This window comes from Stegostoma tigrinum, chromosome 7 (assembly GCF_030684315.1).
Source record: "Stegostoma tigrinum isolate sSteTig4 chromosome 7, sSteTig4.hap1, whole genome shotgun sequence".
NCBI classification, from domain to species: Eukaryota; Metazoa; Chordata; class Chondrichthyes; order Orectolobiformes; family Stegostomatidae; genus Stegostoma; species Stegostoma tigrinum.
In genome coordinates, this window is record NC_081360.1 from 48,494,076 (window position 1) to 48,519,780 (window position 25,705).

Consider the following 25,705-nt stretch of genomic DNA (forward strand, 5'->3'; position numbering starts at 1 on the left):
TTAATTTTTTCCCATTAGTCCTTTCAAGCACATTGGATCTACAGACCAGCAAATAGCTAATGAAATTCAATGCTTTCTGATGCTTAAGCTAAACGACAATTCTTTGTATGTAAAACTAGACAGTGGCTCAGGGAATTTTTTCATGGATTTTCTAATCATCCAACACAACTTTTTCTTATTTAAGGAGGACCTAGTTGCATTGGATGCAGTTTTAAAAAACTGTGTGAAGAGTTTTAAAATTAATTTCTAGGACATGAGCATTGCTTGAAGGACAACATTTATTTGCCGTACCTTAGAGCCATGGAGAAGGACATCAACAGGTAATGTGTGGTTTGGAGATGAACATGCATCTACTATCCTTGTCCTTCTAGATGGAATAAGCTACAGGGTTGGAAGGTGCTATCACAGAAAGTTTGGCCAGATGTTGTAGTGCCTGGTCTGTTTTTTTTATGTTGTTACATATTGTTGGCAGATTGGCTGAGAAACCATTACAGGTATTGAGACTTATGGAGAAGAATCAGGAGACCTCCCAAAGAAATTCCTAGTATGATCTTACCTCCAACATAAGGTCAGAAGACGAAATGTTCACTGATGTTTGTACAATATTCAGCACCATTTGCAACTGCTTAGACATTAAAGTAGCTTTTGCTCATGTGCAGCAAAACCTGGACAAAGTTCAGGTTTGGGCTGGTAAGTGGCAACCTACATTTTCATTACCTAGAAATGGGCATTTCTTAGAAGAGAAAATCCAGCTATCTCACTCACTTTGATATTTAATTGCATTACAATCACCGATTTCTCCACTATCAACATTCTGGTGGTTATCATTGACCAGAAACAGAACTGAACCAGCCACATAATGTTTTGATATTACAGCTGTTGGGACATTGGAAATTCTCAGGCAAATAACTCCTGAAGTGTACCCACCTCTCACAATGCACAAAGCAGTAATGTGATGGAACATTCTTCACTTGCTTGAATGACTGAAGGTCCAAGAAGACCCAGGAAGTTCAACATTATGTAGGACAAAACAGCCTCCTTGATTGGCACCTCATTCACTACTTTTAACACTTACTCCATCCACTGCTAATGCACAGTGGCAGCAGCACACAATATTTACAACAAGCACTGCAGCAACTCACCCAGGCTCCTTCAACAGCACCTTCCAATTCCACATTCTGTGCCATCTAGAAGGATAAGGGCAGCAGATATATGGGAACGTCATCACCTGCTAGTTCCTCTCCAAGCCATACACTATCCTGACTTGGAACTATATTAATGTCCCTTCACTTCAGTGGGTTAAAATATAAGAACTCCCTTCCTCACAGCAATGCAAGTGTACCTACACCAAATTACTGCAGTAGTTCAGGACAACAACTTGTTATCATCTTTCGAACTGGATTTAAGGATCGGCAATAAATGCTGGCAAGCTCGTGACACTCACAGACCGTGAACAAATGAAATAAAAGGAATATCAGCATTAACTATAGGAGTTATAGAACCTGATTTTCCCATATGCAGGAAGGTTTTCTAGCTTAGTTTCGGTATGAGTAAGTGTTGTCAAAAAAAGTCTATAATACTGTGGATTTTCTCCACTTCTGGAAAGTACAATTTAATGGGTTTAATAAATGACTTACTTGACTGGCATTTGCTCTGAAACTTGTTTTCTGCATTTGTCGGCATGGCTTGGATGACTAGCACTACTTCCTTCATTTCAGTGTTGGCAGCATTCAGTGTGATAGTGTGGTTGTGCTTAGTTGTTTTTGGAGTTTTGACATCATTCTGTTGAATAATTTATGACAGAAAACTTTAGAGACATCTTAGAGATTCTGGCAATGTATTTTAAGATTTACTTTAACATCTTTTCTAATATATATTTAAGCTCAATGATAAACATTTCCCACTGTCCTCAGAGGTAAAATCCCACTGGCACCAGTCACTCTATAATACCTTGCCCAGGAAGACGGTTTTCATACATTAGATGAAAATCTGGAATCTGGACTGGATATACAACGATAGTGAGGTGAGGGTAGAGGATGCAGGAAAGAAGGAAATTCAGTCTAGCCTGATCATATCTTTGTCTAGTATTTGCATATGAGCATTTTCCAACACAAGTGCTTCGCTTGTGATAAACTATCAAAGCTCAACTTAAGATAAGAAAACAAGAACTAGGAGTAGGAGTACGCCATCCAGCCCCTCGCGCCTGCCCCACCATTAAATAAGATCACGGCTGATCTTTTTGAGACTCAGTTCCACTTACTCGCCCGCACACCGTATCCCTCAATTCCTTTACTGTTGAAAAATTTACCTAGCCTTGCCTTAAACACATTCTGCAAGGTAGCTTCAACTGCTTCACTGGGCAGGGAATTCCACAGATTCACAACCCTTTGGGTGAAGAAATTCCTCCTGACTTCAGTCCTACATCTGCTTCCCTTCATTTTGGGGCTATGCCCCCAAGTCCTAGTTTCACCTGCTAGTGAGGTTGTTTCCACATCTTCAGCAATTCATGCACAAGGACACCCAAGTCCGTCTGCACAGCAGCATACTGCAATTATTTTACCATTTAGAACATAGTCTATTTTTGCTGTTATTTCTACCAAAGTGGATGACCTCACACTTATCAACATTGTACTCCATCTGCCAGACCTTTGCCCACTCACTTAGACTGTCTATATCCCACTGCACACTTTGCTCCACCACTCACCTTTGTGTCATCTGCAAATTTTGACACACCACACTTAGTCCCCAACTCCAAACTTAGGGGTCAAACTTATTCCTAATTGCTCATACATGAGGGGACATTAATTTCTTCTGCTAAGTAATAATGCATTTGCTTTAGATTGAACAGGCTCAAATTCTACTTATATAACCAGAAGACAAGTGATCCAGGCAAACAGTGTTTAAAATAAGGTATTTGAGGACTGCTGAAGTCATCATGTGGTCAATGTTAACCCAGGATTTTGAATCTTTTGTTGATGTTTACAAATTCATCTACCTGTAGGACTGGACAAAAACAAGAAAAACCTATAGATATATCAAACTGATCCAAAGAAACGGGACACATGAACTGAAAAAGAAAAATAATCTAGCATACGTTAGCCCAGGTGTATAAAATGGAGTAGATCACCCATTATTTGATTAAATAATGGACGGGCTGAAAAGACCAAATGGTCTACTCCTCCCAATTTGTATGTTTATGTTCATAATTGATCATTTTCTCATCAGAATGCTTGGGAGTTGAATGGCAGCTTGTACAGTGATGTGTCACAGAACAATGAACCTCTGTGTCACAAAAGGGAATGGCCCTCCTGAATACAGAGCATTCTAGCTAGAGGAAGATATGTTTGATGAAAACATCATATTTCAAATGACAGAAGATCTTACGTTAAATGTGAACGTTGGTTGGGTACAAGGTAAGTACTATTACAACTGGGAGACTGGGAAGGAATGAGGACATAAGCATAGGAAACAGGACAGACCTGGTGTTATTCATTGAAGCCCTACAGTGTGGCAACAGGACATTCAGCCCATCAAGACCACACTGGTCTTCCAAAGAATATTCCAACCAGACTCAACACCCTACCCTATCCCTGTAACCCCATATTTCCCATGCCTAACCGACCGAGCCTGCACATCCCTGAACACTATGGATAATTTAGCATGGCCAATCCACCTGTGGCAGAAAACCGGAGCACCTGGAGGAAACACATGCACACACAGGGAGAATGCATAATCTCCACACAGACAGTTGCCCGATAGTGGAATTGAACCCAGGTCACTGGCACTGAGACAGCAGTGCAAACCACTATGCCACCCTATAATGCATGTTTAGCATAATGCATGGTAATCCAGGAATGTCAGAAGGAGGATGCTTTGGAAACACTGGTATGGAAGTATGAAGCTCAGAGCTGATGTTGCATGAAAACCTGAGTATTTTCAGTTTTCATGTCAGTTTGGAATACATTTCAATGCAGAAATCCTTTATCAACATTGCAGATTATATAGAGCGATTTTTGATAAAAAGTGGAGGCCAGTTAATGCCATTGTCTAGATGGCTATCATGTGGATCAAACTAATGCCATCAGCACAGGATTCAATCACTAGGGTCCCTCTTGCAGTGCACTGGTAAATGAACCTACCTCTGGACTGGGAGGCACGCAAGTCCCACCTGGTCAAGAGGTGTATAATAACAGTAAAAAACAGGATTCAATCACCATTCCATTGAGACAGACTTGGACTGCATCTTCACCCTGCTCATAGCAAAAAAACCGTCACGGTATTTTGCTGTAGCTCAGCGAATAATCACAAAAGGCCTGCGTTTGAGCTCACAATGCAAAAGGAAGAAGAAAAGATAAAAAGTAATTTAAAATCTATTAGATTTGAATCAGATAGAAAAAGGGAATGAAACTCTGTTGAAATTTGACCGCACAAAATAATGAAGACTTGAAATTGTACAAATAATAGCCCAGGATTAATGTGGAATCAGAATAAAACAGAACAGCACATTGTGTGTGTTTTTCAGGCAGAGGTAATTTCAATTTTATGATTAAATAAACTGTATATTTTAGTTTCTCTTAAACTACTTTTACTCTCACATAATCCTGCTCTGTAGCTCATATTTCTGCATCTACTTAATACAAACACAAGGTCTTACCTATGGGAGGAAAAGAAAATTGGAGAACTCAACTTGAACCGGTTCTATGTACATCCCAGCAGTTAGTTTTGGAATTGCACTAGCGACTGTGCAAAATTGGTTTGTCAGTCACTTTGGCAGCAGAAAACTAATAACATAGGATTGGCAGGAGGGCTGGAATAGCCTAAGAGTCATTTTAAAAGATGGTAGCAGGGAGAATGAAATTTTTTGAGGGCTGCGCCAAGTCACTTCAGAATTAATCTCTTCAGGATTCTCAAACCATTCTCAACTCAGTATGTCTCAATCTGAAATTTCACATGGAAGACATGTGGATCTTATAAGCATTTTAAAAGAAAACAATCCGCTAACTTTCAAGGCTTACCTCATAGTTAACAATACATTCAACAATCTGGTTCTCAGCAATTCCCACAATCCACTTCTCCATTAAGTAGGGAGGCTGTGAAATTAGAATATAATCAAGTCCGAGATTTCAAGAACATGAATTATAATATAATTAATGTCCATTTAAGGGTCTCATTCCGCTGCCACAGGTACTTAATCTTACTAAGTGGCCAGCTCAACAATTTTCATTATACAGGCTAGGAAGGTTCCTCCTGAGCTGGATGCTGCACACATTTGATCCCCCACTCCTCTCTCGACCGTTCCCAAACACATGCAATCTATCACAGCTCACTTCCTCATAACATGATTACAATATCAGCAATTACAACTGCTCCCACTTGGTGCTACCAGTCCTTTGAGAACTGCCGGCCTCTTATTGACCTGCAGTTCTCTGAGGCAGATCTTCCTGTCACTGAGGAGTGGAAATCCTGCCTCCACCCTATTAATCACAGTTAAGTGACTGCAGAGCAGCCATTCTTGACTGCTCATCCCCATTCTGTGACTTTTCATTTTGGATGGAGGGGAAACAGGTTGCATATGAAATAACGCCATGGAGGCCAGTATCCTGTCACCAAGTCACCCTTTATTTACACATTGAGAGTCTTTGACATTGATACAGCTCCCTCAGAGCCATCTCTCAGAGTGAACAGAACCTCTGACACTCCTGCTGTTATCTGTCAGCTAGAGATCCCTGATTGGACCAGATTAACAGCACCAGTGAACTCATATTCTTTGAGGTCTAACTGGCTGACCTGGTTACAATCACTGCAGCTTGTCACTTCATATAATCCAGCCAGGGATCGCCGGTTCTGATTACTATTTAGAGCTTACTATCTAGAGGTCAGTTAGCTCAGTTGGCTAGACAGCTGGTTTGTGATGCAGAAGGATGTTAACAGCGCAAGTTTCATTTCTGTACTGCCTGAGATCACTACCAAGGTTACTACTTGTCAATATCTCCCTTTGCCTAAGGCACGATGACTTTCAGGTTAAAGCACCAGCATTTGCCCCTCTCTCTAATAAGACAGCTGTCCTATGGCCCTCTGGGACTATAGCAAGTTTATTTTTAATTTCTAGAAACTACTGTTGGGTGCATGTATATTGACTGAGGACAAAATGCTGTTAACCATGATGTCCCTGAACCCCAGTGGACAATGGCTGGACAGTAAGTGGCTGCCAGTGGAGATGTCCATTCATATAACATGGGCTTGAACGTTATGGACCCTGCTACTCAACTTTTAGCAAAGTTAAACATACAAAGAATGAACTCTTTCAGCACAAAGGTGATCAAAATTGACAAGAACCGTTCTAAAAAAAAAACAAGTTTTATATCATGACATCATATTTAAAAACAAATTAAAATGAAATTTCCCCATCTCGCGTTTCTTCATTTCTAGTCTGGACAGAATGATCTGGAACACAATAGTTCCTCAGGTCCTATGCGGATTAGACTATGCATGGGTGGTTTATGACAGTTACATCTAGACCAGAGAGGCTAATTAACATTCCCATGGGTTTAATGTGATTTTCCATTTTTGAGCTAAAAAGAGAAATAATCCAGTGTTACTGCAAGCCTCCTTTGGAAAGTGGATAGCTGAAGATTGTATTTTCTTGATAGTCATTATTATCATTCTGTTTGCTACTCTTGGTCTGTCTATAAATTGCAACTGTCACATCAGCTTGGTCCTCATTTTCCTTTCTAAGTTAATCATCATTGTAGCTTCCTAAACTCCTCTGTTGAAATCTCTTTAGTGAAATTCCAGTTTTCACAACAGTGAAACTACCCTGGCTAGTCATGAATGTTATCCTCCGTGATTAACAACTGCAATGCACTATTTCTCATTGTCCTCTTCAACCCATCTACCCAGTGATCAATGTAGTCAACTAGACCACTTTTCCTCAGTCATCTCTTTTGTATTGTCCACCACCATGGAATGGCTCTTATTTGGTGTTGTTCCCAGTTGTATGAGAGTTGTCCATCTCAAAAGGTGTTCGATAAGGAACTGCAGGCTATGTAATAAGGTAAGAACACATGGTGTTGTATTTTTATATGAGCTTCGATAGAGGTTTGGTTAACTAATAGAAGGCAGACAATTGAAATGTGGTGTTTTCTTAAGTTTTTGTTTTCTTCTCTCAGCCCTTCCCTACCATTTTCTGAATCTCAATTTCCATATTATTATTTTCCTTTTTACCTTGTTCCTAAGGGATGGAAAATTTAGGGTTTGGGATGAGGAGGGTATTTTCAGGTTGGCAGCCTATAATTAGTAGAGTTCCACAGGGATTACTGCCAGGGCCACAATTATCTACAGCATAGATTAATTATTTAGATGAGTAAAGTGAATGTCAAATAGGCAGATGACACAGAAACAGGCAGCAAAGCAAGTAACAAGGATGGCTCAAAGAGTTTGCAAAGGGATGTGTACAGATTAAGTGAATAGGAAAAAGCTGATGGATGGAATATACTGTGGAAATCTTTTTTATACGGAGGAGGATTGCAGAAAGGACTGTATTGAACAAGAAATAATTTATGGCAATATTAGCAACTAGTTATAGGTTGCATTGATATGATAGTCATCACAATAGATATGGTGCATTAAAGGAGAACACTCACTAATATCTTCTCAACAGTAAGTAGGGATGGACAATAAATGCTGGCCTAGCTAGTAGTGTATACATTCCATGAGTGAACATTTAAAAAAGTGAATTATGGGCACCATGTTTGACCTCAAACTGTACTTTAAGGACTTTGAGAGAAGTTTTGAGAAGACTTTTTAAAACAATGGGTGATTTGGATATGGAAATTCTCTGCCACAAGGAGTAGTTCAAAGTAAGTCCATATATTCTTTTCAAACACAAAACAGCTGTCAGAAGAACATGGAGATAAAACAGAAAATGGGATTAAAACAATGGTGGTTTATGTGAAGATGGACCCTTGGGAAGTCTTGAAGAATCAAATTGTTTCCATCTATAACATAAGTCTGGATTTTGCAGTGAGTAGTGATGTAACAGATTTTGTAGGTCACCTCATTTTCAGATGCCCACAGATTTTGAGCAGGTGTGTTCATGATCCCTTCATACAATGTTGTGAAGTTGGTATAGTACTTGTGGATTGGAAGGCAGAACATTAGAATTTGTCTGTAAAATGATAGGGGGGAGAGTGTGTGTGTTCTTTAAAAGATGTGTTATTTTAGGCTCAAAGATTTTTTAAAAATGTCTGCAAGCAACAGCAGATGCACAGAGAGATTTTGAGATTGAAAGATTGTATCAAAAGCAGGCAAAGCAGCATTTTTTACCAAGATAACAGGTTTTTTAATTTAGCTAATTAATTTAAATCTGTCCTAGATATTAAAGCACAATTAAATTCAAATCTGATGGTTTTGACAACGTTGGACCAATCCTATTGTAATAAATTAATAGGTCATCAAGGGTATAAAAGAAGAGGGCATTTGAAAATTGGGGTGAAAGCACACTGCCCTCTGTTAAGATAACAGCTCTCAACAGCCATTGGCTCTAAAGACGGAGAAAATCACTGGTTCTCACAGAAATCTTTAAGATCTCAGAATAAGTTCCAGCTAAATAAAGGTACTACGGCACTCTTAGCTCATATTCCTGACACAAGAATTCAACAGAGAAAGACATTCTTGAATGGAAAACAGTGGAGAAGGCAAAGAACATTGTGGAAGACTTATCCTGGCTGTAGTTTTGAGAGACTAAGTTTTAATTTGTTTTTCCTTATTGTTTTGGTTGATATAAGTAGGACTTGTATCTATTGAAACAACATACTATTAGAATTTTGTTTATTCAGGAATAGTTAGTAGTTAACGGGGAATTCTTCAGTTTGTTAATAGTTCTGTTAATTTGTTCACTGTAAAGTTAGATAAATAAATTGTTACTTGCTTTTTATAGAGTGAATAACAGTGATTTCTTTCATTTAACCTCCCCTCTGTAACAAGAGTATGTTTGGAGGTATGGAGCCTTCTGCCTAACTTTCAACAAAGGTGTATATACAAAGAATAGGTAGCTCGGTCGGCTAGGTCAATGTTGTAGTTCTATGAAATTTCCCCCACATCCCTGACTGCTGCTGAGACACCCACCTCTGGATGTATGTTCTTTGGTGTGGTGGTTCCTACTGATAATGGTGGTAATAGAGAGCTACTGGCCAATTGGATTGGCAGGCAGCTCACAAACAATGGTTTTCCTCACAAGATTAGAGTAGAAGTCATGCCTTAAAACAATTAACATCGTTCCCAGTGTTAAATTGCTGAGGAGCAGCTGTAGGGATCATGGGTGTGAGACCCCTTAATCTTCCAACTGGGTATGGGGTGAGGGGTGGGGGCTAGGCCCTGTAGTGTCCCATAAAATCCAGCCCCAAGTCATGTGTTAAACAAGGAGTTAGGTAATTGAAGAAAGTGATATGAGAGATTTGGAAACAAAGGAGCCGCATGAAATTAGGACTGTTAATCTCATGGAGACAGTCACCGACATAAACAGGTTGGATCAATATAGAAACTGTGTGAAATTTCCACTCTGATGCACAAGTGACATTATGCCGCATTACTATTGTAAAAAAGCCTCTTGATTTACATCCTGAGTTACTTCATTGTAAATGAATTATCCTCAGATTGCTTTTGTTTTGTAGGGATGTAAGACAATAAAATTAGATGAATTTTATCTGTTCTTTGTGATGCCTTTTGAGAAATACACATCGATCAGGGCATCGGGGAAATTTCTTGGCCTTTGGATTCTCCAAAGGAATTTTTTCAGATGGACAGCAAGGGTCTCAAAAGTATCTGCTGGAGTGGGGCTTGCACTCTCAGTCTTCAGATTCAGCGACTAGATTGTTACTACTGAGACAATCAGATACAACATAATGTAAAATAAAATTTTACATCTTTACAATTAATTGTGTGGCACAATTAAATAGAGAAATCATTGTTCTGAATTGCTAAAGCTTGGGAGCTGACATACCAAAAAGGAATAAATGCAAGCTATTTATTCTTTCATTTTTATTTCAAACAATAATTTACAATTCTACCATAAAGCTATGGAGAGTATGGGTCCAAAACAATTGCAGGAAATTCTAATTCTTGTAAACTACACTCCACTGTGCTGACAACATCACACCCATTTTGATTCAGAAAAAAGCTTAAATACTTTTACCCAAATGCTGAATATGAAATACATTTAACAAAAAGATCTGCACAAACATCTGTACCTTGGTTATTTTAATTATATCTGTGTCTTGTCGATTAGCATTGAAAGTTACATCCTTGATGTAGGTCAATGCTACATTGTCACCATCCACTTCCACATACATTTTCCATTTAGAATCCTGACAAGAACAAAAACAAGTTGTAACATGGTTTACATGAGTATGTCATCCCATCAAAGAGAAGCTTTACACCTATTTTACTGTCAGATTTTGACATATATAAATGCAAACTGTATCTTCTGTCAAAAGTATGTTGACAAGCAATATTAGATCTGAAACCAGGTAACAGATCTTGGTCAGATAGGGTTGGCCTGGCATTAAATTCAAAAACATCTCTCGTCATACATGAATGCTCAAACACTTCAAAGCTGAAACAATTCTTTTTGTTTACTGTTAAAATAACCTTCTAAATATTTCTATATTTCAAAGTTCTTTTTGATTTAACCAAATTTATATTGCTATATTTTATAAACAGGAATTTTGTTTATTGAATAAATATATTGTTAATCCTTCCTGGTTTATAAAAACGAGACATTAATGGTTACACAGATGAATGTGCCTCAATTGTTACAAATTTCTTACCAACAGACACAGCGCATTACAAATATAATTTCATAATATCTTTTTTATTATGGTTAGGACTGTATAAGGAATAATACTTGAAGTGGTTTTATTTACTTTAATTAATTTTGTACAAGTGGAAATCTACAAAACATTATTCACCGTGGGAAAGGTGATTCAACAGCACAACCTAGAGGCTGTTATAGACATACAATAATGTTGTGCTAAAAATACAACAAGGATTAGCTCTTTCCAGAGAGATGTGTAAATTGATTATATTATCTAAATAAAAATGTTTACCATTGAATATACATTCTCCTAATTGTGATAACATTCCTCATGAATTAGCTTGTCACACTTGTATCACATTTGCTTTCAATTGGTTGAGAAACTGCATAAAGGTGCTTAAATCTAGCAATATTAACAATATATTTATAAATATTAAGTGACCAGCTGAGCAATGCAATAGTCATTCTTATATTTCCTAATAGATTGAATTTTCCCCTCACAAAAGCTAGCAAAAGGAATCAGTTAATCAGAAACAGAAGTCAAAACTAGTTTAGAAATCAATCTTTTTCTAGATGTTACAGTTCAGAAATAAATGAGATTCCAGGATAATTCAGAAAACATGTATCAATGTGTGGCTTTGATCACAGTAACTCACATGTTTACACAAAATGTTTCCTTCCTCTGCAGGTTACGCTGTCTAGTGTCAGATTTAGCTCCACTGAAGCTATTAATCCTCTACAATCTCACCAAATTACCTCTTATCACATACAAAACAAGATTTTCAGTCTTGGTGGGTTATTTGGCAGTGAAAATGTTGTAACCTGGTTCAATCCATATGCCAACAAATATAGACAATAGAAATGATCAGAAATGGAGTGCCTGGCTCATTTTTTTACCTTCTCAAATCAGGGCACACTGAGGTCATTCGTGAGACCCTGATGTCATTCTGTGATCGGCGACCTGCACAGATCAGGAATCCAAACTTGGATTCTCTCCGATCTCTAAGGTCGAGTACCATATCAAGTAATTGAGTTACTTACTAAGAGGAGGTAACAGTTTTTTGGTGCACACTTTATTTTCCTTACAAATGGTTATGCAACTAGCCATTGATATCTATTATTTCAAACAGCTGACATAAGTATGACTGGCCATTGTATTTCATCTTGTGCTGTAAGATTCTGTGATTTGCATTTTTCTTGATTATTCCAATGACTAGCATAAAACAATACAGAGACAATATTTGCAACAGCCTTGCATCTGACAAATCCCTTTTCATTTCCACAATACTAGTTGTAAAAAAAAAATTCATTTTCTTGCACATCAAACATTTCTAATTTTTAATGCAAAATCAAGGATGTTTCTCTTTCCCACAAAACTAAAACGATTGTTAGAAACAAAATTGAGTTTTTTTTATCTCTGACTTGATACATTTGTAACGTGAGCCCACATCGAGGTATTTTCCCTGCACATGCATTGGTTAAGTCAAGAAATGGAATTACAAATGCATTTGTGGACAAAATGGCACAACTGTCTCCTTTTCAATGCTTATTCATGATGTACATAGGAATTGCATTCTCTGTAAGACAGGCATGACAAGGTGACATGTCCTTTGTTAGCGCCAGATGATTTCTGCTTGTTCGCTGTTGGCAGCACTGTGTGCATTGTGTAAGGGGACCTCTTGATTCCCTTCCTCCTCCTCCCCAGAAAAGTTGTGCAAATCTGTCTGATGACTTCCACCCTTGGTGGGAAAAAATAAACAGGGGCGGGCTGAATTGGAATTTTCACAGAATAAATTTAAGAAAAACACACACAAAAATTATGTAACTCAATATTTTTCTGCATCCATTTCGCTCTGTCAACTACTCAAAGTCCATTACACCAAAATGCACACACTTCACTAATAGCAAAATCTGACATATAAATCACATCACCACGACAAGTTTTTGTGACATACAAGCCATGTTTGCAACTTATTATTGCAAAACAATATTTCCTGGCTAACCACACCCCCAAAACTTTCAACAATTTGTTGAATTTTATGCCATAGAAGCAATGATTTTTAGGAATCATGCTTCTCATAATTTTTTTTCCCATTTCCCAGGGCATATCATTTTCTACATTGATTTCTATCAGTCTTACAATGTGTAAGCTTTACTTCTTGATTTACTAGATGCATTGGCTTTCATTAACGGGGGATCGAGTTTAAGAGCCACGAGGTTATGCTGCAGCTCTACAAAACCCTTGTGAGACCACACTTGGAATATTGTGTCCAGTTCTAGTCACTCAATTATAGGAAAGATGTGGAGGCTTTGGAGAGGGTGCAAAGGAGGTTTACCAGGATGCTGCCGGGACTGGAGGGCTTGTCTTACGAGGTGAGGTTGACTGAGCTCGGACTTTTCTCTCTGGAGAGAAGGAGGAAGAGAGGTGACCTGATCGAGGTGTACAAGGTAATGAGAGGCAAGGATAGAGTCGATAGCCAGAGACTTTTCCCCAGGGCAGGACTGACTGCCACGAGGGGTCATAGTTTTAAAGGTGTTAGGAGGAAGGTATAGAGGAGACGTCAGAGGGAGGTTCTTCACCCAGAGAGTTGTGAGCGCATGGAATACTTTACCAGTGGTAGTCGTGGAAGCGGAGTCATTAGTGACATTTAAGCGACTGCTGGACATGCACATGGACAGCAGTGAATTGAGGGGAATGTAGGTTAGGTTATTTTACTTTTGGATTAGGATCATTCCACAGCACAACATCGTGGGCCAAAGGGCCTGTACTGTGCTGTACTTTTCTATGTTCTATGTTCTTTGTGCCTGCAGCAATAAAGTTTGGTGTCTTGTAGAGATTTGTGAAATCATCACTTTGTTGGCAATGAAATGACACCAAGGTGACATGTCTGTGAAGCACAGTTAACAGTGTCTGCCTTACATGCGTATGCTGTATCACATCGCACAGGGAATTTCTAGCGCCAACCAAATAAAAGAAAAATCATATGTTTACACAGTTTTGTTTTGTCCAGCCAAGTATTTCAAAACAGTTTATAACTAGCACTTTTGAAAGTACTTTTGAACTGTGGTCATTGTTTTAATGAAGGAAATGCATCAGCCAAGTTGTACACAACTCCCACAAACAGCACTATGATGAGCAATAACAACCAGAAAAGATGATGTTTCATAATAATAACTGAAAGACAAATTTGGTGAGGACACTGGGGATGATTCTACCTTCTTCTCTTAAACAATACCATAGGGTCTTTTACATCCACGTGGGTAGGTAGATGTGCCTGGGTTTAAAGCCTTATCTGAAAAATGGCACTTATGTCAGTCAGCATTCTTTCAGCACTACACTTCAGTATCAGCATAGATCTCCGTGCTCAAGCCCTGGGGAGGAACTTTAGCACAGAACCTTGTAACTCAGAGACAAAAGCGCTACCAACTCAGCCAGGGCTGATGTGAACTACTGCCTCCATTATGGAAAAATATAAAAAAATGGGGACCGTTCAGGATATGATGCAATCCTATTATTGTACAACTATGCAGTTAATTTCTGCCCTTAGAAAAAAAAGCTTCATCCAGCAGTGGCTTCTATTGATACATTCAAATGCTTCCATAAGAAAATGGAAACATAAGAATAGTATCAGGCCATTCAGCCCATGGAGGGTTTCCCATTATTACATGAACTAGCTGAGTGGGGACCATGGTCAGCATAGTCCAGTTTGGGCCCAAGGGCCTGTTTCCATTCTGTATTACTCTATGACTCTAAATTAGGTTATGGTTGATCTTGATCTCTGTTCCATTTACCCCTCATCTTCCATACGCTTTAATAACCTTATTCTAGAAAACATCAATACACTGTCTTTTGTGAAGAGTTTCAGTTTTCCAAAACCCCTCTGCTCTGTAGATTAAGAACTCCCCTTTTGCTCTGGACTTTCCTTTAAGAAGAAACAGTTTCTTTGAAGACATTTCATCGGACAGCTGTATCATTTTAAATACCTTGATTAAAGCATCCATTAACTTCCTAGGTTTAATAGAATACAAGTCAAGTTTATCCATGCATGGAATTTAAAGAGTTAGAACCTAGCTCCATTTTCTGAAGCAGGGTCCCAACCCGAAATGTCAACTTTCCTGCACCTCTGATGCTGCCTGGCCTGCTGTGTTCCTCCAGCTCCGCACTGTGTTCTGTCCATTCTCGTGAATTTGTGCTTTAGCTCTAAAGATTAGATTCCCTACAGTATGGGGACAGGCCCTTCGGCCTAACAAGTCCACACCACCCCTTGGAGCATCCCACCCAGACCTAACCCCCGCAACCCACATACCCCTGAACACCACAGGCAATTTAGCATGGCCGATCCACCTAGCCTGCACATCTTTGAACTGTGGGAGGAAACCGGAGCCCCTGGAGGAAACCCACGCAGACAGGAGAACGTGCAAACTCCGCACAGAGAGATGCCTGAGACTGGAATTGAACCCGGGTCCCTGGTGCTGTGAGGCTGCAGTGCTAACCACTGAGCCACCGTGCCGCCCCAAAGATGATCCATAGCCATTCATATTTGCTACATGGCAATCATCCACAAAGCAGAAGCCTTGGAACAGGTATCTCTTTCTCACATCGTAATTAGGAAACAATGCATGAGATAGGGAGAAGAGATTCACAAGGTAATCTAAGGGATTTAAGACCTCTCCACTTTACTGCGAGATATCAATTTACTCAGATCAATTTCTTATGTCCAAAGATTACTGCACAAGAAAAAAAATTACATAGAAATATAACGTGACAATTTTAATGAAGCAAATGTTTGTGTATTTATGTAAATCTAGTCATGCTTGAAAGGGATCGCAATTAATAATCAAACTTCATTTTTAAAGATTCTCACTTAGAAAGCTAAAGGTTCTCTGGAAGTTCTGAAATGAAACTTTAGAAAGTGCCAACATTAACTGACAGTATCTGACGAACATCCAAGCCTAGCAACATTTTTACTTTGCATCATTATCTTGGTCTACAGATCAGCAAATGTCATTGTGGTTGGTTTTAAGTGGAAATGAGGCCTGAGATCAGATAAGTATCTGTTAATCTGTGTTACTCCATTCTGTTTACAATGTCATTGCCTACCGTTCCAACATCCCTTGGGACAATTGTAAACAAAAAAAAGAATCTACAGGAAGCTGCTCACATAGAACTACACAAGTGGACCTCACTAGCATGTAGGGGTTACTACTGGGTCTTGAACAGAGGATTTTGTTTTAAATCGCCTCAGGAGAAACAATGTCCCATAATGATGTACAGAACTATTACTGCACTAATGAAGAATCATACATAATTCAGCACCTTTCACTTGGCACCACTGTGATATACTCATTAGCACAGACACACAGTGGAAGTCAGATGGTGTCCATGCAATTGCAGGCATTATTTGCCGTGCAGCTGCTTTCATGACATTGCCAGTATATAAAAACATGACGCCAGTTTGTTTTATTTAGTGCTAAACCTTCTAGTTTGTAAAAACAAGCCTGACACCAACCTGACATGAGCAAGTGAAAATAATTAGCTCTCATTTTCTCAGCCTCCTATTTCCTCCTCCCTGCTGCGTTCTCTTCCCACTAAACCACCACATGTCATTGGAAATAGGAGGCAATTAGTGGGCTCATTTCAGCCCCACAACTGCAGCAAAAAGAAAGTATTTATGATGGCACAATGAACAGCTGAAAGATTAAATAACATTTGCCTTTTGAAAAGAAAATGACTTCTGACTAAATGGGGCATTTTTGATTATATTCAACCAGCCTCAGCGCAGCAGTTTTAAATGGGGCCTGCCTATGTGATATAGGATCCTTAAAGGACTCAAAATGAGTCATTTACAGCTAAAAGCATGAAAATAAAATGCAACTTGAGGAAGCAATTTGGTGTTTCACTGTATACTGGAGCATACAAATACATTGAAAATTATGTTTTTAAAATTTAAACTAACATTTACAAAGCTATTGAAAAAATATCATAACAAGTATAGCCAAAAGGATGGCATATCACCATTAGCTTTTAATGCTGCTTTCTGTTGTATTAGAAACAGCAATGCAAGCTTAACAGAAGGCGGCAGAAAATGGAATTATTTATTGAAAATGCACTGAACAGTTTTAGAATTGAGCAGTGCCTATTATCTCAGAAATTCATACATAAATAATCATCTCTACAGAATATAAAGTTATTGACCTTAAAAAGTTATGAAAGATCAGCTGTTAAACAAATCAACAATTTCATAATAATTCATTGTCTTATAATTTGTAATACATTTTCTCTGACAGTGAACAAGAATTTCAAGAGCAGTTCGAATTTTCAGGAGTTCCCAGCAGTTGATGAAACAAGATATATATCAAAACAGTCACAAATTAAACAATGCCTATCAAATAAACCACAAGGTATTAAAAAAAACTAAAGGCATTCTTGATGAAGGATATGGGTTTGGAATACTCTTGGAAAATGTAGAGAAAACTCTATACCATATCACACTTATAATATATTTCAATCATTGAGTATAATAAGGTATAAGAAATACTTAATTGCCCAGTGCTAACTAGCTTCATTTCAACATGCATAATGTACACAATACCAGTAAAAGAATATTTATAAATCAATATTTATAAAATTGGGGATACATTGAAAGTTTGAGTTCTTCATTGTAACCACATCTCCTTTGTATCCTATCAAGTTGGGTAAGAGAGACCTAAAACACAGGGCAACAAATCTCCTGCATATTATCTTTGTGAAACACGAAATACATCCTACAACACATATGAAACATCCACCACACCTCTACCAAACCACAGACCATAAAACATTCACCAAACCACAAAAGTAACAACCACTACCAGACCGCAAAGCGCGTGATAACCTCTTCCAAAACACAAAACAATTTCCTCCAAACCACAGAACTAACACTTGCTGCCAAACAACAGACTTAACAGCCCCCACCAAACCACGGAAACAGCAGCGTACTTCACCAAACTACAGATCATACAGCCATCTTTACTGAAATAAAGATCATGGAATGTCCTCAATTAAACTGTATAAAATATCAAACCTATGCAACTATACAATTTACAATCTTTTCTATTAAACCAGTGAACTTCTTCACCAGACTGCAGACCACCAACTTCAAATACCAAACGGTAACACTATTGAGACTGCTCCTTAGCCTGATACTTTAGATAAGATTTTCTGCTTGGAAGTGTGAATTTGGGAAAGGGAAAATGCTGAAGCAGAACACTCGTAATACATCAATGATGCATTGCTTGGCTTTTGACAATGATGGGGAAGCAGGAAGGCTACGTTGTTGGCAAGTTGCTGTTTTGATTTTGCAATTGATTGATAACTTGTGTTTCTGATCTTCTTGGTTTTCTTTGGATACAATTATAGATATAAAATTTACAGCATTAAAATGGGCTACATAATCTGATTATGTATACTATTGTTTTCTGCGTAATATCAACCTTCTGCTACTTAACCCAATTACTACAAATTTTTAAAATAATTTCTCCCTCTAGCTGCAACCCAACCAGATCTTAGAACATAGAACATAACAGCACAGTACAGGCCCTTTGGCCCTCAATGTTGTGCCGACCTGTCATACCGATCTGAAGCCCACCTAACCTACACTATTCCATGTACGTCCATATGCTTATCCAATGACAACTTAAATGTACCTAAAGTTGGCGAATCTACTACCGTTGCAGGCAAAGCGTTCCATTCCCTTACTACTCTCTGAGTAAAGAAACTACCTCTGATATCTGTCCTATAACTTTCACCCCTCAATTTAAAGCTATGCCCCCTCGTGCTCGCCGTCACCATCCGAGGAAAAAGGCTCTCCCTATCCACCCTATCTAACCCTCTGATTATTTTATATGTTTCAATTAAGTCACCTCTCAACCTTCTTCTCTCTAATGAAAACAGCCTCAAGTCCCTCAGCCTTTCCTCATAAGACCTTCCCTCCATACCAGGCAACATCCCAGTAAATCTGCTCTGCACCCTTTCCAAAGCTTCCACATCCTCTTTATAATGCGGTGACCAGAACTGTACGCAATACTCCAAGTGCGGCCGCACCAGAGTTTTGTACAGCTTCACCATAACCTCTTGGTTCCAGAACTCGATCCCTCTATTAATAAAAGCTAAAACACTGTATGCCTTCTTAGCAACCCTGTCAACCTGGGTGGCGACTTTCAAGGATCTGTGTACATGGACACCGAGATCTCTCTGCTCATCTACACTACTAAGAATCTTACCATTAGCCCTGTACTTTACCTTCTGGTTACTCCTACCAAAGTGCATCACCTCACACTTGTCTGCATTAAACTCCATTTGCCACCTCTCAGCCCAGCTCTGCAGCTTATCTATGTCTCTCTGCAACCTACAGCATCCTTCGTCACTATCCACAACTCCACCGACCTTAGTGTCGTCTGCAAATTTACTAACCCATCCTTCTACGCCCTCATCCAGGTCATTTATAAAAATGACAAACAGCAGTGGACCCAACACCGACCCTTGCGGTACACCACTAGTAACTGGTCTCCAGGATGAACATTTCCCATCAACTACCACCCTCTGTCTTCTTTCAGCAAGCCAATTTCTGATCCAAACTGCTATATCTCCCACAATTCCATTCCTCCACATTTTGTACAATAGCCTATTGTGGGGAACCTTATCGAACGCCTTGCTGAAATCCATATACACCACATCAACTGGTTTACTGTCATCTACCTGTTTGGTCACCTTCTGAAAGAACTCAATAAGGTTTGTGAGGCACGACCTTCCCTTCACAAAACCGTGTTGACTATCCCTAATCAATTTATTCTTTTCTAGATGATTATAAATCCTATCCCTTATAACCTTTTCCAACACTTTACCAACAACTGAGGTAAGGTTCACTGGTCTATAAATACCAGGGTTGTCTCTACTCCCCTTCTTGAACAGGGGAACCACATTTGCTACCCTCCAGTCATCTGGCACTATTCCTGTAGACAATGACGAGTTAAAGATCAATGCCAAAGGCTCGGCAATCTCCTCCCTGGCTTCCCAGAGGATCTGAGGATAAATCCCATCCGGCCCAGGGGACTTATCTAACTTCACCCTCTGAAGGATTTCTAATACCTCTTCCTTGTGAACCTCAATCCCACCTAGTCTAGCAGCCTGTATCTCAGTATTCTCCTCGACAACAATGTCGTTTTCTAGAGTGAATACTGTTGAAAAATATTCATTTAGCGCTTCCCCTATCTCATCTGACTCCACACACAACTTACCACTACTATCCTTGATTGGGCCTAATCTTACTTTCGTCATTCTTTTATTCCTTAAATACCTGTAGAAAGCCTTAGGGTTTATCCTGATCCTATCCGCCAACAACTTCTCATGTCTCCTCCTGGGTCTTCTGAGCTCTCTCTTTAGGTCTTTCCTGGCCTGCTCGTAGCCCTCAAGTGCCCTAACTGAGCCTTCACATCTCATCCTAACATAAGCCTTCTTCTTCCTCTTGACCAGAGATTCCACTTCCTTCGTAAACCACGGCTCCTGCACTCTACAGCTTCCTCCCTGCCTGACAGGTACATACTTATCTAGGACACACAGGAGCTTTTCCTTGAATAAGCTCCACATTTCTAATGTGCCCATCCCCTGCAGTTTCCCTCCCCATCCTATGGTCCCTAAATCTTGCCTAATCTCATCGTAATTGCCTTTCCCCCAGCTATAACTCTTGCCCAGTGGTATACACCTATCCCTTTCCATCACTAAGGTAAGCATAACAGAATTGTGATCACTATCACCAAAGTGCTCACCTAATTCCAAATCTAACACCTGGCCAGGCTGATTACCCAGTACCAAATCTAATGTGGCTTCGCCCCTTGTTGGCCTATCTACATACTGTGTCAGGAAGCCCTCCTGCACACACTGGACAAAAACTGACCCATCGATAGTACTCGAACTATAGTGTTCCCAGTCAATATTTGGAAAGTTGAAGTCCCCCATGACAACTACCCTGTCTCTCTCACTTCTATTGAGAATCATCTTTGCTCCTTTCCTCTACATCTCTGGAGCTGTTCGGAGGCCTATAGAAAACTCCCAACAGTGTGACCTCTCCTTTCCTGTTTCTAACCTCAGCCCATACTACCTCAGTTGACGAGTCTCCAAACATCCTTTCTGCAACTGTAATACTGTTCTTGACCAACAATGCCACACCTCCACCCCTTTTACCATCTTCTCTGTTCTTACTGAAACATCTAAATCCTGGAACCTGCAACAACCATTCCCATCCCTGCTCTATCCATGTCTCCGAAATGGCCACAACATCGAAGTCCCAGGTACTAACCCATGCTGCAAGTTCACCCACCTTATTCTGGACGCTCCTGGCATTGAAGTAGACACACTTCAAACCAACTTCTTGCTTGCCGGTGCCATCTTGCTTCCCTGAAACTTTATTTCAGACCTCCCTACTCTCAACCTTTTCTATACTCGAACAACAATTTTGGTTCCCATCCCCCTGCTGAATTAGTTTAAACCCACCCGAATAGCCTTAGCAAATTTCCCCTCCAGGATATCGGTACCCCTCTGGTTCAGGTGAAGACCATCTTGCTTGTAGAGGTCCCACCTACCCCAGAAAGTGCCCCAATTATCCAAGAATCCAAAACCCTCCCTCCTGTGGTAGAAATAGTAGGAACTGCTGGTTCTGGAGAATCTGAGATAACACGGTGTGAAGCTGGATGAACATGGCAAGCCAAGCAGCATCAGAGGAGCAGGAAGGCTGCGCTTCAGGTCTAGACCCTTTTTCACCTTGTTGGTAGACTTCCACATTCTAGCATTCCTCTGGGTTTATCCCTCTTGGATTTATTAATGATCCACTTGTAGTTATGACTCCTTATTTAGATATTAGTGAAAGCAGAAATGTCTTCTGTGCACCCAATTATGAATTCTCCTCATGATCTTTAAGATCTTTACCAGGTCACTCTCTCAACCTCTCTTTTCTAGACACAAAGACTTAAATACCCATGGTTATTCAGTAACAACAGATCAGTTCTACAATCAAACTAGTAATTTTTGTCTATACCATCTCCAATGTTTCTATATTCCGTCGATAAAGTGGAGATAAGAAGTGTTTGCAGTATTCCACATCTGGGTTAACCGAGGCTATATTCAAATTTAATCAAACTTCCTGGCACTATACCTCTGGAAATGAACCCCAGTGCTTTGTTTCTTTTATGGTCTGATTAATCCGCACCACTGCATTAAGTGAATTGTGCATCTGTACTCTGGTTCCTTTCCCTATCTATACAGTCACATTAAAATGATTATGTGGCCTCTGTATTCTTCTTACCAAAATATACCACTTTCCATTTATCCATACTGTATGTTAATTTGCCAATTACACGTCTGTTCTCCAAGATTATTAACATCCTTCTATATTTTGTTGCAGCCACGTCTACATTACCACCACCCAGTTTGATGTTGCCATATGTTTTGAAATTACAGCTCCAATTCTTGAACCTAAATTGCTCACATCATTGCATCTTTTAAAGGCCTGAATATCTGACTTCAATTCCTAATCTATGCTTTCTGTTAGTAACCAGGTTGTTAATAGATGTATGATAATAAAGTGCGAAGCTGGATGAACACAGCAGGCCAAGCAGCATTTCAGGAGCACAAAAGTGAACGTTTCGGGCCTAGATTCCTTCATCAGAGAGGGGGATGGGGTGAGGGTTCTGGAATAAATAGGGAGAGAGGGGGAGGCAGACTGAAGATGGAGAGAAAAGAAGATAGGTGGAGAGGAGAGTGTAGGTGGGGAGGTAGGGAGGGGATAATCAGTCCAGGGAAGACGGCCAGGTCAAGGAGGTGGGATGAGATTAGTAGGTAGGAGATGGAGGTGCAGCTTGGGGTGGGAGGAAGGGATGGGTGAGAGGAAAAACAGGTTAGGGAGGCAGAGACAGGTTGGACTGGTTTTGGGATGCTGTGGGTGGAGGGGAAGAGCTGGGCTGGTTGTGAGGTGCAGTGGGGGGAGGGGACAAACTGGGCTGGTTTTGGGATGCGGTGGGGGAAGGGGAGATTTTGAAGCTGGTGAAGTCCACATTGATACCATTGGGCTGCAGGGTTCCCAAGCGGAATAGGAGTTGCTGTTCCTGCAACCTTCGGGTGGCATCATTGTGGCACTGTAGGAGGCCCATGATGGACAGGTCATCTAAAGAACGGGAGGGGGAGTTGAAATGTTTTGCGACTGGGAGGTGCAGTTGTTTATTGCGAACCGAGCGGAGGGGTTCTGCAAAGCGGTCCCCAAGCCTCCGCTTGGTTTCCCCAATGTAGAGGAAGCCACACCAGGTACAATGGATACAGTATACCACATTGGCAGATGTGCAGGTGAACCTCTGCCGTTAATGGATGTATGTTTTGTCTCCAGCAGGTTTTTTTAGCTGATGTGGCAGCGCTTATACTATCCTTTGTAAGGTAGAAAACTGGGTATGGATGTCATGGTCATGGAATCATAGAGGTCTACAGCACAGAAAAAGGCATCTTGGCTCATCAAATCTTTGCCAGTCAGAAAATAACTACTTAACTTTTCATTTTTCAGCATTTGGCCCATTGTCTTCTATGCCTTGGCATCACAAGTGCACAGCTAAACACTTCTTAAATGTTATGACTGTTTCTGCCATGAACACTCTCACACATACTGAGTTCCAGATTCCCATCACCCACTGAGTGAAAAATGTTTACATCCCCTCTAAACCTCTTGCCCCTTACCTTTTCTCCCCCATCTACCCTACATTTGCCCCTATAATTTTACACATCTCAATCAGGTCCCTCCTCAGTCTCTGCTCCAAAGAAAACAACCCAAGTTTATCCAATCTCTCCTTATTACTAAAACTCTTGAGGCCTTCTTATTACGTGAGGGAGGTATTGAGGAAAGCAACAGATATTTATCACAACTAGTGATATATACAGCAAACTTTTATTAATTGGCACCTGCGGGACCATGAGCGTGCTGGTTCATCAAATATTCTGGATGATCGATAGGTACACATAACCACAGGGTACCCTGACTATGCGAAGATTCAAGGCATCAATATCCTTCAAAAATTCTCTATAAAAACATCAACACAACTCCTAAAATCAATGTAAAAACACAGAGTAAGTAATAAAAACGTAATTCACGGGGGTGTGCACGTCACTGCTATACTTTCTTTAGTTTTAGACTTTATTGTCACGTTTATGCAAGAACAACATGCAGGAGTACAGTGAGATGTTTTCAATGTCGCCACACACAGCGCCATTTTCGGTCCATTTACAATTTATAGCACAAATACACCTATAATATTGATCCTGCTTTTTGAGCACATTCTTTGCCGACATAACCTTGCATTCCTCACTCTGCTCCATCACCCTATGATCTTCGTATGGCATGATGTGCCTGTACTGCACACAAAACAGAACTTTTCACTGTACTTAGATTAATGTGACAATAATAAATCAACTCAAAATATCGAGGTAGATCGCGATATTTGAGGTGTATAAGTTTTGCTGACTTATTAAGAGCTCCTTTTGATAAGGTGCCAGTTAAAACAAAGTTTGCTATACATATATTACATTCCCAGGCACTTACGTCTCTCAGATAAATTTAAGCTATGAGGTTATAAAGAACAGAATGCTTCCAGTAGCATGTCTTGCTGCAAGTGATCCTAGGCACAATGGAATCTGCAACATTTATACCTTCAGGTTGCACACAGTGATGATAACATGAACATGTCTTTAAACACCTACTGACAGGTTGAGTGTAATCATTCCAAGCCCAGTGATGTCAGCTATAGCAAGAAATTGGAGGAAATCAGATGAGCTGTCAAGTGAAGCCATTTGCAATATTGAGACTAAAAATGTTGTCTTTTTCATTCAAGTCCTGGATGTCAAAATGAAATGCTCGCCAGTGAGCAATGAGATCCCTATTAACAGGGTTTAATGCACTTCATTATCCTCACTACTACCGACTGTCACCTCTTTAATATGCAGGCTCCCTTTCTCTTACCCTCCGAAAAGAAACTAAATGATGAGAATTCCCAGCATGAAAATCTGAATGGTACCTGGCGATCTCAGCTTGCCACTTACTTCTCCAAACTTCTATCTTGGAGCTGGCACCAACATCTCGGTGCAGACTCCAGAGCAGCAGCTGAATGCACTTTATATGCTCACTGTCTCATCATGGCCCATTTCCAACCCACTTCAAACATGCTTTTGCTGTTTACTGTAACCGTAATGTTGCTGCAAGGACATTTTGCATGCAGGGACAAGCACCAAGCTTGTGGACTGGACCAGTAAGCAACTCTGGGTTGCTTGCTTGTTCCTTTAGCATCCACTCACATTACACCTATCTGAATACTCACAGGATCCTGCCTTCCATTGCTTTTTTGCACTTTTCCCCCTCAGCCAAAGTTTAAAGGCCCACAGTACTTCTCAACTGCCTTGCTGTTCAGTGCAGACAGAATGGCCGGCAGATTGGCATGGTTTTCAGCAAGAGAACAGACAGTTTGATGCATGACACTGTCCTAACTCAATGTCCTACCTACAGCATGTGCCATCAGCTAACAGAATAAACACATTGCATGTGCTTCCAACAAATAGCCATGTCTCAGAGTCGAAGGGGAGTAGCCCTCAGTCAAGGCCAGGGGTTTGCTGTCAATCGGGATGCCTCAATACAGTGATTCAAGGGCTTTCTCCAATATCAGTCTAGGGGTAGGTAACAGTCAGTCAGCCACTCAGGCTGGTCGTAATAAGTTCCTCTCCTCATGAGGGGGGTCGAGGAGTATGCCACCATCTGTCTTGGTTCTTTCTGCACTGCTGTGTGCTGGTTTCTCCTGGAATGAAACAAATGGAGGGATTGAGTAAGATGAAAA

The 25,705-nt window shown here is 40.1% G+C and overlaps 1 protein-coding gene across 8 annotated transcripts in view; it reads right to left on the reverse strand.

Annotated features, from left to right (window-relative positions):
- Positions 1-25,705, reverse strand: part of LOC125454110 (mitogen-activated protein kinase kinase kinase 20-like) — a 125,138-nt gene that overhangs the window by 3,641 nt on the left and 95,792 nt on the right. For 7 of the 8 annotated variants that reach the window (XM_048534477.2, XM_048534482.2, XM_048534478.2 and 4 more), the window contains 3 exons: positions 10,248-10,364; positions 5,016-5,090; positions 1,638-1,782 (listed from right to left, as the gene is read on the reverse strand). In XM_048534477.2, the coding sequence (XP_048390434.2) occupies positions 1,638-1,782; positions 5,016-5,090; positions 10,248-10,364 (337 nt within the window). The remainder of the gene's footprint in view (positions 1-1,637; positions 1,783-5,015; positions 5,091-10,247; positions 10,365-25,705) is intronic. The other variant, XM_059647217.1, reaches the window with a different exon arrangement.